This window comes from Lontra canadensis, unplaced genomic scaffold (genome assembly GCF_010015895.1).
Source record: "Lontra canadensis isolate GAN:19392208 unplaced genomic scaffold, GSC_riverotter_1.0 scaffold159, whole genome shotgun sequence".
Lineage (NCBI taxonomy): Eukaryota > Metazoa > Chordata > Mammalia > Carnivora > Mustelidae > Lontra > Lontra canadensis.
The window spans coordinates 341761-355527 of NW_022631153.1; the positions used below are offsets into that span (position 1 = coordinate 341761).

The window sequence follows — 13767 nt, forward strand, 5'->3', positions numbered from 1 at the left end:
ACGAATAGTGGTCTTTCTGGAGCATAGAAAAAAATGATCTTTTGGTTCCTGTAATGAAAGATTTAATTAATTGCATTTCAAAGTGGATCTACAAAAAATATACTTCTAAAATAAAGTTTTGGAAGTAGTCTATTTCACAGCATCTGGCTAAATACACATCATTCATTCTTCTTCATATGATCTTCTGTCATTTGAATATGTCACAAAAGCGTGGTGTGAAAGTACTTTACCTTTTTCATGGCATGGAAGGAACTTGCCAACTCACCTCAACCAACACCTTTGTTTTGCAGATGAGGGAAAATGGCTTTCAGAAAAATGCCACCTAGTTAATGGAAAACCCATCATTAAAACTGAAATAGTTCACATCTATTTCCAAAACTGTTCCCACCCCACCTGCTGCAAATTCCCAAGTAGTGATAAAAGCTGATGCTCTAGAGCAACTGATGTATACCTTATAAAAAAAAAATGTGGTGCAAATTGACATCATTGCTCATATACATTTCTTCATTTGATTGCTCCCAGAATCAGCAATTGAAGAGGGGATTAAGATAAATGTTTGGAGTTGCTATTTTTTTCACTGCTTATTACATCCTTACTATGAATGCGTTCATAGGTTCCACTGAGATTCTTTCTTTTTCATTTCTCCATTTTCAAAGCAAAGACAGTATTTTATTTTATTTTTAAGATTTCTTTTTTTTTAATTTGACAGAGAGAGAGAGAGAGATCACAAGTAGGCAGAGAGGCAGACGAGACAGAGGGGGAAGCAGGTTCCCTGCTGAGCAGAGAGCCCAATGAGGGGCTTGATCTCAGGATTCTGAGACCATGACCTGAGCCGAAAGCAGAGGCTTAACCCACTGAGCCACCCAGGCACCACAAGAAGCAGTATTTTAAATTAAATATGTCTCATCCTACTGAAGCATAAGTCACTTAAACACTAAAAGAGTATTTTTATTTTAGTAAATAAAAATAAAATCAATTTTCAGACAAGTTGCATTTTTCTGAGGGCATAAAATGGCCATCAAACTCTGATTAAAAAAAAAAAAGAAACTTCTCCGAATAAAAAAAAATCTATTCATAAAACTCAGGATGTCAGTAGGTTTAAATAATTAATGAGTTTGTTCATTGTCTCGCCTTAGAATGAGTTAAAAATAAAATACACCATCGCAAGAATGGAGATACAAGAGTTTAATTTATTGTACCATCAATAATATGGAAGAATTACATTCTTTTTAAAAAACAGAAAAAGGAAAAGTAAGTAATTAAACCACCTTAAAATTTCATATCTTTCCCCAGAGTAATATGATAAGAGTTACTGAAGTAATATTTACCCATTTTTCTCCCCTAATTAGAGGCCTTGATAACCAGTCCTGTTTTTGCAGAACTGGAGTATAGCCCTAGGCAAAAACTGCCCAGAAGGACTCTACTAAGTTAGTGCTGGTGTAGGGAGGAGACCCGGGAGAAGGGGATTGGAAAGAGGACTCAAAGGCACTTCTTATATTTTGGCACACAATTTAGGAAGACGGAAATAGAGTCCCCGAATGGCCACTCCGGAGTGAGCACCATTAGCTCATGCAAGACTAGTAATGCATATGGTACCAGCTGTGCAGGTGGCATGGGACCAGCAAACTCCATTCGGCCCTGACGGCAGGTTAGAGAAGAGAAGGCCAATATCATTTACACTATTGAATGGTACGAACACAGTCCCTGGTGGTACAGTGTTTGAAGCACATCACATTTACAAGTAGTCTAGTATTGTCAATCCAAAGGAAACACATTCTAGAATGTATGGTTCCTGAGGGCAGAGATCCTTGTCTATTTTGTTCATTTACATATATCAAGCACCGACAACAGCACTTGGGATATTTTTTATGCTTGATAAATCTTTGTTCGTTGATGGATATACACTTCAGGATTTTTCCAGAAACAGGAAGGACTTGCTTAGATTTTTTAATTTATTTTTCTATTTCCCCTGAGAAAGCTTCCAAGCCATAGAATGTATATTCAGTGCTGTAAAATTAAATTTTGACTGTTGGAGAACTCAGGCACACCAGGAGAAATATTCTTCATCCTGAAAAAATAACCTCTGCTCATAAGCCCAGGCACCAAGAGAAAGGACAGTCTTGGCCTCATGGCTGAGTGGTATAGCCGGTCTCTCCCATGGGGTCAGCCACTAGAGGACGGTATGGGTACACACGCTGCCAGACCCTTGATAAGGCCAAGAGGAACCTTGATAGACAGGAATAAAGGGTGCCAAGTTTCACTTCAGCTTCTAGCCATACCATTGGTAAATTCCTCAGCCTAGTCTCCCTTCCAAAACTGAAAACAGAAAGCTGCACAATTATAATGAGCATGCCACTGGCAAAGGTAAAAATCACAGGAAAACCATGAAGATGTCAATAACCTCAGTAGGAATAAAACGCAGCTCAGCAAGTACTACACAGCTGTCAGGATCCCGTGAACGCATTGGCGCTGAAAATATTTGACTCCAGCTATTCTTGCAAACAAGACTGTAAGTTTCTAGCTGGCCATGAAATTGAGAAATGAGTTTAAGGACAGGGAGCAGAGTCGCGTAAATGCTAAGTGGCAAGGAACTAGATTCGGAGTAGTTCGCTGTCAGGCTAAACAAATAAAAAGAGCAGTTCTTTAAGCATATTAACCCCCTTAAAACTCTGTGGGTCAGGGGCGCCTGGGTGGCTCAGTGGGTTAAAGCCTCTGTCTTTGGCTCAGGTCATGATCCCAGGATCCTGGGATCGAGCCTGGTATCCCGGTCTCTGCTCAGCAGGGAGCCTGCTTCCTCCTCTCTCTCTGCCTGCCTCTCTGTCTACTTGTGATCTGTTTCTGTCAGATGAATAAGTAAAATCTTAAAAAAAAAAAAGGAAAGAAAAGAACAGAAAACTTCGTGGGTCAGAATGGACAACCAAAACACATGACTGCAACAGCAATAGACTCTGTGGGTCTATGAAAATAAGAGATGAACTGTTCAGATGTGGCCTTTTATGATTGATTTCAGCAAACCCAGATCCACTATTATTTCCTAAAAGTTAACAATGTAAGGAACTGTAAGTATTTTTAAAGAGGTACAACAATTGAAATGTATTTTTCAGGACAATCACTGAATCTACTAGTTTATTGACTTGGGTGTTCTGAATGTTGACTGGTAATTTAATTCATATCTTTATTCTTGATGATGCTGAAGCAAGAACCTCTATTCATGTGAAATTTTAATGGATTTTTGGTAATTTTATAAAAACAAATATTTGTCTTTCATTCAAAAGATACATTAGTTCTGTAAGTACCTACATAACAGGTACTATCTGTGTTTGTCAAAAGACAAAAACCAGGGGTGCCTGTGTGGCTCAGTGGGCTAATCCCCTGCTTTAGGCTCAGGTCACGATCTCAGGGTCCTGGGATCTAGCCCAGCATTGGGCTCTCTGCTCAGCGGGGAGCCTGCTTCCCTCTCCCTCTCTGCCTGCCTCTCTTCCTACTTGTGATCTCTCTCTCTCTCTGTCAAATAAATAAATAAATAAATAAATATATATATATATATTTTTTTAAAGGCAAAAACCAATCTCTATCTTCTGCTGCTTATAGTCTAGCTGGCTGATACAAACAAGTAAAGGAAAACATTTTCGTGGTGGTGCTATGATGGGCAAATTCGAGGTACTTTGTTGAAAGCAGGTAGCAGGGTCAACTAAACTGGCCTTGGAACTGGGAAGCATTTAGAAGTTATATCCAAGCAGAGTCCTGTTAGGAAAATGCCAAAGAAAAGAGGGGTAGCAGACAGAACCTAGATCAGGAAATACATCTTGGTAAGGTATGATCCATTCAGTTTCCTCCTGACTAAAACACAGATCTCAGACTAAATTATCTCATGGTCCCATTCAATCTAACGTTTATGATTGCTGTCCAAATTTCAAGGTAAAATTTAATTAGAAAATAAAATTCAGCACCTTTGCTTTATAGACTAATTATAGACAAACTTTTTATAGACAAATTTCTCTCTTAGCATCATTTAAATTCTCCTTTTCTTAAAATCAGAACTTTAAAGAAGATATGGTAGGTTCTAATTATGAAACTCAAATACTGATTTTTTATCAAAATAAATATGTAGATAATGATACTTCTATATACATGAGATTCCAACTTCTGAAACATAATATTTCTGTAGGTCTATCTGCAAGTTCCCATTATTATGTAAATACTATATAACTTACAATTTTTTTTACTTTAACATAATCCACTTATAGTATATGTAAGCTGTCTTTCGGAGTATGATATTTTTTTACGAGTACCACATTTAAAGCTCAACTAAATTTCATCACAAAGCTGCATAGCGGTCAGCTACCACCTTTAAGACCTAGCTCTAGTTCCACATTTTTAACTGCCTAGTGACCTCTTCTAGCTGGATGTCATATGAGTCCTTCATAATTATCAGAGAAAGATTGGAAGAAAATTTAATTTTAATCTATAGAGTTGGAAAGAAGAGCAAAGGAGCATTCATTTCTCATTTGTTTCCATTTTTAAAAGACTTAATGATGAATTACTCTATTACCCCAACTTTTAGCTCGTCCTTTTTCTTAATTTGGTTCATTTTCAGTTTGAAACAGAACCTGGTTTGGATAATGATCTTGAGTTTCACATATTGCTTTCATCATTGTTTGATGTTTGTCTTTATTTAAAATTCACTTTAGGGACAAACTCTTTACAGGCACATAGATGTTTATTAAGTCAGTGTAATTATTACACTTAACCATAGCCAAGAGTTCAATGATTAATTCTAGATATCAGAGAACACAGGCCTCCATTACATAGATTTTGATCAAAGCATGTGCCCTGAAACAAATACCACACACAATAAAATTCTAATCAAACATGGTTTCCTTATATAACACTACAAGGATGGAGGAACAGGCCTACTTAATCTAGAATAATTTGTTTAAGGAGCCCCATGCACCTGCATGATGATGTTAGAGTAGTTCACTTAGTGGTTTTCTATAATGTCTTATCATCCAGTGAAAGGTTCATTTCATTTCCCTTGATGTGGTGGTCTGAGGTTTACAGGTTCCTGAACACAAGATTTGTGACAATCCTAAAAAAAACTGCAATCCTTTCCAAAGTGCAAGAGTTTTGATATGCTTCGGTTGCCAAGGAATTTATGAACACTCATATTTTCAGACTTTTCGTTTTCAGATCAGTCTCCAGTGTTGGAGGCAAACTGTTTATTTTAACAGAAAGAGATATGCATAGTGACCTAAATCATTTGTTGATTACTTTGGCTTAAGAATGACTACCTTCCTGTGGACAAATATAAATTTTGAGTGTAATAAATTGAAAATTTGCTTAGATGTATTATATTACTATAAATTTGAAATAATATATTTTAATCAAAGCTAAGGATTATCATTAGCATAGAGCAAGACCTAATGACCTGGTAAGATCAGAGCTGATTCCTAATGAGTATTGGCTGTTAAATGCACAGCTTTCTACCCAGGGAGCCAAGACTCAGCTCAAGAGTAGTCTCTACCCACCCCACCCCCCAAAAAGAGTAGTTTCTACCCAAATAATCTGATGGTTGCCAGAGGGGCAGGGAGGTGGAAGAGACAGGTTTCCAGTTATGGAATAAATAAGTCATGGGGATGGGAGGTACAGCATAGGGAATACAGTCAACAGTATCATAATAGCATTGTATGTGATAGATGGTAGCTACACTTGCGATCAGCACAACATAATGTACAGACGTGTCCAATCACTTTGTTGCATGCTGAAACTAATGTAACATAGTGTGTCGACTATACTTCAACTCAACAAAATAGAAAAGGAACAATTAAAAAAAAAACAAAACCAACAAATAATCTCGGTTCTGGGTAGTCAGTTGTTCCCATCCATACTGAGATGATTCTTTAACTTCAAGTCTTTGGAACAGCAAACATAATTAATTGGAAAGAGTAAGAATAATTCCATAGTAACATCTTTATATAGGTTGATTGAAACCAATTAACAACCCCAAGAAGGGAAGGAAGGTTGTTAACCCCCTATTGACTAAAGGATGGGTAAATTAATTCACTGTTTGTGGCTAAAGGTGCATTTTTAATTCCGGTCTTCTTTTGGGTTTAGTCTTATGTCCTCTTCACACTGTTTCCTTCTTGTGTCAAACACTGGTCTTCAAGAATGCCCAAACTTTCCAATGGGTAGGGTAATCATGAAGTACCTGCTATTAGTGTGCTGGAGCCAGCTTGGACTAGCTCAATAGAGCTGATTATTAAATTTTCAGGAATCTAGTGAGCTAACCATTATTAGATTGGAGACATTATTAAAAATTAAAATATATGAACTTATAATTGGATACATTACATTAAAATCAAAGGTAATGAGTGCTAAGAACTTATCACTTCCCAATTGTTTTCCTATATGGGTTATATCTTTCTGTGTTTAATTGATATTCTATATGATGATGTGCTGCTGCGTCTTTGTCTTGTAGGCATGAGCCATGGTCAGAGTATTTATACCATGGAAATCTACAAATGCCACAAATCACGACTCCCTGCTTCTTCTACGCCAGAACTGACTGTTAACTTTGACCAGCACACCATTGGTACATGCCTATGGTGCCATCTTAAGAGAAGCTCTTTTCTGTATTTCCCAGAAATAATAGAACAGAAAAACTGGAAAATGCTCCTCCATGACTCAACCCTTTCCTTCCTAGGCACAGCTGATTGGTCCAACAGTGAGAAACTAACAAAAGTAGAAAACCCACCAAGGCTACACCAAGTCAATGTTTTCTCTTTAAAACCTAAACTAAGATTCATAGAGACTGATGGAATTAGTATTCAGGTCATGTTCACAGCAGTATGTTAGAACAAATGTCCTTGAACTCTTACTATGTAGCTCTCTACAACTGACTTGCTTATCATACTTCCTAAGACTCAGTACTACTCTTCCCTGGGTTGATATGATTTTATCCTAAAAATATCTTTTATTTGAGCTAATGCCATTTATTTCTATTTTTTGGAATTTAATGTGCCTTAAAAAAAAACTGTATTGAATTCTGTTTCTGATTCCAATACAGACACTATGCAGAGATAGGGCAGAATATTGAAACACAAGTCCTAATTGTGTGACCCAGAGAACATTCTTTAACCTGATAGCCTCTAAGTTTCCTCATCAGAAAAAATTAAAACTGTACATTTTAGTGGTTTTTAAGCCCTAAGATTCTACAGAAATGCTTCAGGCCCAGCTGTGGGAATTTAAAGGGAGGCTTTAAGTGAACAAGGTTCAAACACCTCCTCTGTTCAGCTGGAAACAGTCTACTGTTATTTACTTTGTATTCGGGGCCTTCTTTTTTTTTTTTAATTCTTTTAAAGATTTTATTTATTTATTTGACAGAGAGTGACAGAGAGCACAAGCAGGGAGAACAGCAGAGAGAGAGAGGGAGAAGCAGACTCCCTCTCAGCAGGGAGCCCAAAGCAGGTTTCAATCCCAGGGTCGTGGTATCATGACCTAAGCCTAAGGCAGATGTTAACCAACTGAGCCACCCAGGTGCCCCGGGGGCTTCCATATCAGATTTCTTTTGAGAGTTTCCATGAAGGACTTTCCACACTACCTCTGAAAACTTAAAAAGTTTACAAATTTTCCAGATTAATTTATCTCTAAATTCTTTTCAGTTTGCTGAATCTTTCAAGGGCAAATAGAAAATATTCACATGTGAATTACTGAAACATTTTCCAGTTTTTCTATTATTTACAGTCTTCTCTAATTGGAGAGTTGCAAGGAAACCATGGCGGTCCCGTAACACAGCTCAGCCCAATCTGATAACCTACTCTTTGGCGACATACTCATCTACCAATGTACTTTTTCCTCTGAAGTCTGGACCTGGTCTGAAAATTTTGCTCAGTACAGTGTTCTGGATAACCAGTACCAATCAACTGACATTGGCAAGAAATGCAGCTGGTTTGCTATCCCTCTAAGTTTCTTCAGGTAAGTATATAAACTTACTAATGTTACGTTTGATTTCTCTAATGATTCCCTCTTCGTGCTGATCTTTCCATCTGTTCTGAAGGCTGCCCTTCTGTTTGGTTCTCTTCCCTTAAAGCAATTTCCCATCTAACACCTGACAGTCTGGGGTTAGAGCAAGAGACAAGGGTATATATTGGTTGTACCACCAGACACCTACTGGGTCTGTACACATGGACATTTTTCAGGAGAAAGTGTTACAAGTTAAAGAAGATGAAACAGTACATCAATGCTTTAAAAAAGAAGTTCTTCTGGTCTTTTCTTAGTAAATAAGGAAAATATCTACTGAGCGTCTTCTTAAAGGTTTTCAGGTACTACAAGTCTTTTGTTAAGATACTTCTTGGTTAAATATCTTTAAGCTATATTAAGATTCCCAAATACATAAGAAAACAATTTCCTGTCACTAAATGAGGGACAAAAACAGCAAGAATTGAACAGTGAGGCACCGTCAGCCGGACCCTGGACATCATATGGAGTCAGAAATTATATAAATCAGATTGAACAGATGTAATGGTCAAAGTGAGTTTATTACTTCTCCTGAAGTTGAAAACTTTAATGTGTACAACTGGCAGCTTGGTTGTTGTCACCAGTGAGATATGGAAAAACAAAAAGGGAAATGTCAAGTTCAACTCACTAACCATGGCTATGGATCATGCTGGAATTCCTCAGAGAACCAAAAGAACCTGATGAAATCCTGTTGCTTTAAGGCTCTAAGTCCAGCAGGATCGTGCCAAAATATGATATGTACGAGGAAGGCTTCAAATCAAAAAATCACAAAATTTGTTCCCAAATCAACCCTTCTCCATGACCACTCTCTATCTTTGATCTTTCCTTGCCAACCCCTTGCTTTCTCCATCTGGCCTTCCATTAATTGCATTTCCAGATGTGCTGCTTGGTTTATCAGCAGCTCCTTTAGTCTCTAATAAACTACTTTATTTCCTTGTCCCCTGAATTGCCTTCCCATCTTGGCCTCTTCCCCTACAACAATCAAAAATTCCTTTCTTCATTTAATAAACATTTACTGGGGTTTTACTATGTGCCTGCAGTGAGGCTAAATACATACTTTGGCTTAATGGAGTTTAGGCACAGCTTAATTTTGACTAAAGGAGAAGGGCAAGGAACAACCCATTGTCAGTCTGTCTTTAGGGGTGGAAGATAGTCAAAATAACAAACAGACCCTCAGTGCCTTGGGTAACTTGGTTTTCATAGCCCTGGATGCTGAAGAATTGAGTTCCAGACTCCTAGTGGCTAGCCCTATAAAGACAAAAGACCAAGAAAAAGCTATGACCCCAGAGAAACCTCTTCCCCCACCCCACTTTCGCTTTCTCCTTTCAATTTGCCAAGTGTACCCAAGGGAAGACAGTGCTGAAGATGGGGACAATGTTTGTGACAACTTTCCCAAGAGAGAAGGGGCTTGCTGCAGCCTTGCTCTTTGGCTGGTAACTTCCCTCTGTCAGAATTGAGTGCACTGGCTGGTAGGGGACTTACGTGCCCTGATGTAGGGCCTTATATATAATTGCTTGGTTTTTAAATATATATATGTGAGGTAGGGAAACAGCAGAGGGAGAAGCAGACTCCCCTGCTGAGCATGGAGTCCAAGGCAGGGCTCAATCCCAGGATCCCAGGATCATGACCTGATCTGCCTAAAAAAATGACACATAATACACTTAAATTTCACATTTTTTAAAGTATTTATTTGCAATTTAAAAAGTAGTGAAAGGTTGAAATAATTAGGTCATTGTATTGAATTTTAATAGGAAAGAGAGCAATTCTAGGGCATTTGTGGGTTTTGAAAAGAGAAATGACATGTGAAAAATACTCTCAAGTATTTGTACATGTTTTACTGGTAAGCTTGGAGCATTTTGGTTAATTAGGATCATGGGTTCAGAAGGTGATCACCTATTCAATTTCATTATTTTGTAGGAAATAGTGACCTTCAAAGCAGTATAAAGTTATGCAACTGAGATGTAGCAAAACCAAGAGTCCAAATCTTTTGCTGCCTAGTTTATAGCTCTGTATTGATAAATATGATTTCTAGAAACAACTTCTTTGACTTGATCTCTGCTGTTATAAACATTTTTTTAAAAGATTTTATTTATATATTTGACAGACAGAGATCACAAGTAGGCAGAGAGAGAGGGAAGCAGGCTCCCTGCTGAGCAGAGAACCCAACTCAGGACTCGATCCCAGGACCCTGGGATCATGACCTCAGCTGAAGGCAGAGGCTTAACCCACTGAGCCACCCAGGCACCCGTTACAAACATTTTAAAATGCTTCAGAGCATTTGTGTTTACTTAGACCATAATGGACATAAGTGAATTTTTTTTTTAAGGTATGGACTCTCACTGTGGAATAGGGACACTTTTTGGGTATTATTAATGTGCAGGAGAATGGACATAAAAGTTGAAGGAAATTAATAGGCCTAAATTTATATTGATCTAATATTATCTTTAATTTCCCCAAATCCCAAATTCCTAATATCATGTTTCCTTATAATTTTTTCCCTTGAGAAGTAAACCTAGAAAAATATACAGGTAACAAAGGAATCTGGTTATTTTTATGTAGCTATAATCATGGAGCATCAAATATAAGAAAGCAATATTCTTTAGGAAATTTTGCTTTTAGAGGGAAAGGACTACGGAAAGTTATAATTAGAACAACTTTTGCATACAGAGAGAGCTTTATACAGAGTTCTGTGAGTACCTGACACACCCCAGTCCAGCACCTCTCATAGAAGAACTTGATTTCTAGGCAGAGAAATGACTTGCAGGGGCTATATTAAATTTATTTAAACTAGAAAGAAAATACATATTTGAAGCCATCTCAGGTGGGGTATTTGTGCCATTTTCCTGATCTGAAATTTGATGTTATTGTGTTACCTCCTTAATTCTCCTTAGAGCTCCTCAGCTTTTAATACACAAGTAATAAAAATTCATCAGTCTGTCCAAGAATTCTGCCATTAGGCCATGTTGGAAATTTTTGAGAAAATCCGGAAATTGTGTTCAGTTCAAACAATGCCAGAAGATCTGTGTTCTATATCTAGAGAATAAATGTTTCTTTGGGAATACAGAAGTTTCCCAAATTCAAAAAAGGCAGAAATGGAAGGAATTGTAGTGACCACACAAGGAGCTAGTCTTCCTCACTCCTGTTAGTGAGGAATGGGAATAGCAAGATCTGAGCCAGAAAACCTCATTTTGTTTGCCCTTAGTCTTTATAAGAATTGCCAGAATCAACTGATCTAATTCCCTTATGACTGTAGCTCAACAGAGACAACTGGATTTTGTTTACACCCCTAGATCCAGAATATTTTAGGGGATCCTGGCACCATTCCAGAATATAGAAACCAAAGCTAGCATTACTCAGTTAACCAAACCTGGGCTCGGGGGTGGGAAGCGGGTAAGAATGTCATATATACTTTCTCATATAAGTGGCACTGACAGGGTGGCAAACAAACAGGTATAGCAATAACAAAAATAAAGATGACAGGATCATATATATATATATATATATATATTTATATTTATATTTATATTTATATTTATATTTATATATTTATACCAACAGCATCCCCACAAAAGTAAGGGTATCTTTCAAGACACTTCTGATTTGTTGAATTAAGTGACCACAAGTATGGCTTTTTTTTTAAAGATATTAATTGTAGCTAAAAAAACGTTAGCCCTCCCCCATTAAAAGTCCAGAAGCGGTCACTGCGTAGTCAAAACAGCCTTTGACTTAATCTGCCATCTTTTTAACGTGGGCCACTCTTTACCTCATTTTATTGTACACCTGAAGATACAATTGCAAATTTTTCGTAAGCTTGGGGCAAGGGCCGTGACTTTCTTAGAGGAGCACTACCCAGTGACCCAAAACCCACCCAGCCAAGTCCAAGGGCCAAGTTAGCGGACGGACGTCTGGACACGCGCACACGCGAGGGCTCTTTTAGGTTCTGCTGACTTGGCTGTGCCCTGCGGTGTTGGGTTCTCGCGCAGTCAGGTGCTGCCGCGGCAGGCGCAGTTATTTATGGCTGCGGGACTGAGACAGGAGTGTCGCGCGCGCAGGAGTAGCCGGGATCCGCGCCCTTCCCCACGATCTCTCACCGGAGACCCCCGGTCGCCCCAGGTGAAGGCCGGCTACAGGGCACCCCAGGCCGCACGTTTGCAGCGGTCGCCCTCGGACAGCATCGTACCGCCGCACACCGACTTCTCGCGAGGTTTCGTTGCCTTTCTCCCCCCGCCCCCCCGCCTTCCCTCCCGCCCCCTCCTAGCTCTGGTGCGGGCAGCTCCCGCAATGGCTGCACTGCGGAGGCTCCTGTGGCCGCCGCCTCGGCTCCCGCCTCCGCCCTGCCCTCACCATCTCTTTCCTGGGCTGTGGGGGCGGCCTGCGGGGGTAGCCCCGGGCCCGCCCGGCCGTCCCTTCTCCTGCCGGGAGGAGGAAGAGGGGGCTGTGGCTGAGGAGGCTTGGAGGCGGCGGAGGCGCTGGGGGGAGCTGAGCATCGCGGCAGCGGCCGGCGGGGGTCTGGTCGGCCTTGTGTGCTACCAGCTGTATGGGGATCCTAGGGCCGACTCCGCATGGACGCCCACCCCGGGGCGCCTCTCGGAGACCTCAGCCGCAGAGCCGGAGGACCCGCCCCGCGGCCGGGGTCTGCTTCCCATCCCGGTGGCGGCTGCCAAGGAAACGGTAGGTGCGTGAGCGCGTGCGCGCGCTGGGCTGGCCCGCAGGTGACGCCCGAGGGTAGGGCGGCCGGGGTGTTCCACCTGAGCTCCTGGAGGGAAGGTGTGACAGTCGGGCTGGGTGCGCTTGGGACTCTGGGCCACCGTGACACCCGGCAGTGGAGGTTGTCGCAGTGTGAGCTCTGCGGCCGCACCTGGGGACCTCCTGTGAGACCGAGACGTAGGCCAGGCAGGCTAGCTAGGGTCTGTGCACCCAGCTGTCGGGAAAACACAGATGATGCTGTCATTGGTGCATCAGGACCGCAGAGGTTGCTGCAGTACAATCTATTAACCAAAACCCCAAGCCAAAACAAAAGACTGCGAAGAAGGCAAGGGTATAACAGGCAGAAAGTGGAGGGCCGGATATGTGAGAGATAGGAACGCCCAGACTGGACCAGGTAACAGCAAATGACCCAGGAGGTCCAGTGCAGGAGGATGAGTTTTGAAGCAGTGGTCTGGGTTCTCAAAAGTAACATTATTGTATAGCACTTTATTAGTCCCAAGAGAGTAAATGCCCAAACCGAGTAACTTCCTTATTATAGGTCAGAAAGAAGGAAGATATTCCCAGATTGGAAATGGAAAAAACAAAAATCTGTTCAGAAGAGTATACATCCCCTCCCACTCCACCGCCAAATCAGAAACTCTTAAGTGAGGAAAATAAGTGAGAAGATGGATAGGACAGCACAAATAGGAAACTGAAAGAGGCTAACTCCTACAGAAGATCTTTAAATGAAATGTTCAAGTATCATGCAACTGATAATGTAAGGTAAAGATGAGGGTAAGGCAAGAGTGAGTGGGGCACGATGTTTTTGTCCTATCGTTGTCGTTAATAAATAGTCATGTGAATGACTAGGAGTCATTTAGGGAAGTTTTCTTTGCAAGACGAAAGAGTGTGAAGGGCTGAGATGACAAAAATTTAGAAAAGAGGTAGCTATTGTTTTTAACTTTAATGAAATGTATTCTTTATTCTTTGCCCAAACACATGTTGGTGGTCTGAGGTAAGTGCATCGGTTCTTTTGGTGGAGGTCGTTGATATATTTAAATCAGG

General features: G+C 40.3%; 1 protein-coding gene across 2 annotated transcripts in view; it reads left to right on the forward strand.

Annotated features, from left to right (window-relative positions):
- The first annotated feature begins 12246 nt into the window (after nt 1-12246).
- The window catches only part of MICU3 (mitochondrial calcium uptake family member 3), a 110420-nt gene continuing 108899 nt past the window's right edge, over nt 12247-13767 (forward strand). The window contains exon 1 of one of the 2 annotated variants that reach the window (XM_032844902.1): nt 12247-12687. In XM_032844902.1, the coding sequence (XP_032700793.1) occupies nt 12298-12687 (390 nt within the window). In that variant the 5' untranslated portion in view covers nt 12247-12297. The remainder of the gene's footprint in view (nt 12688-13767) is intronic. The other variant, XM_032844904.1, reaches the window with a different exon arrangement.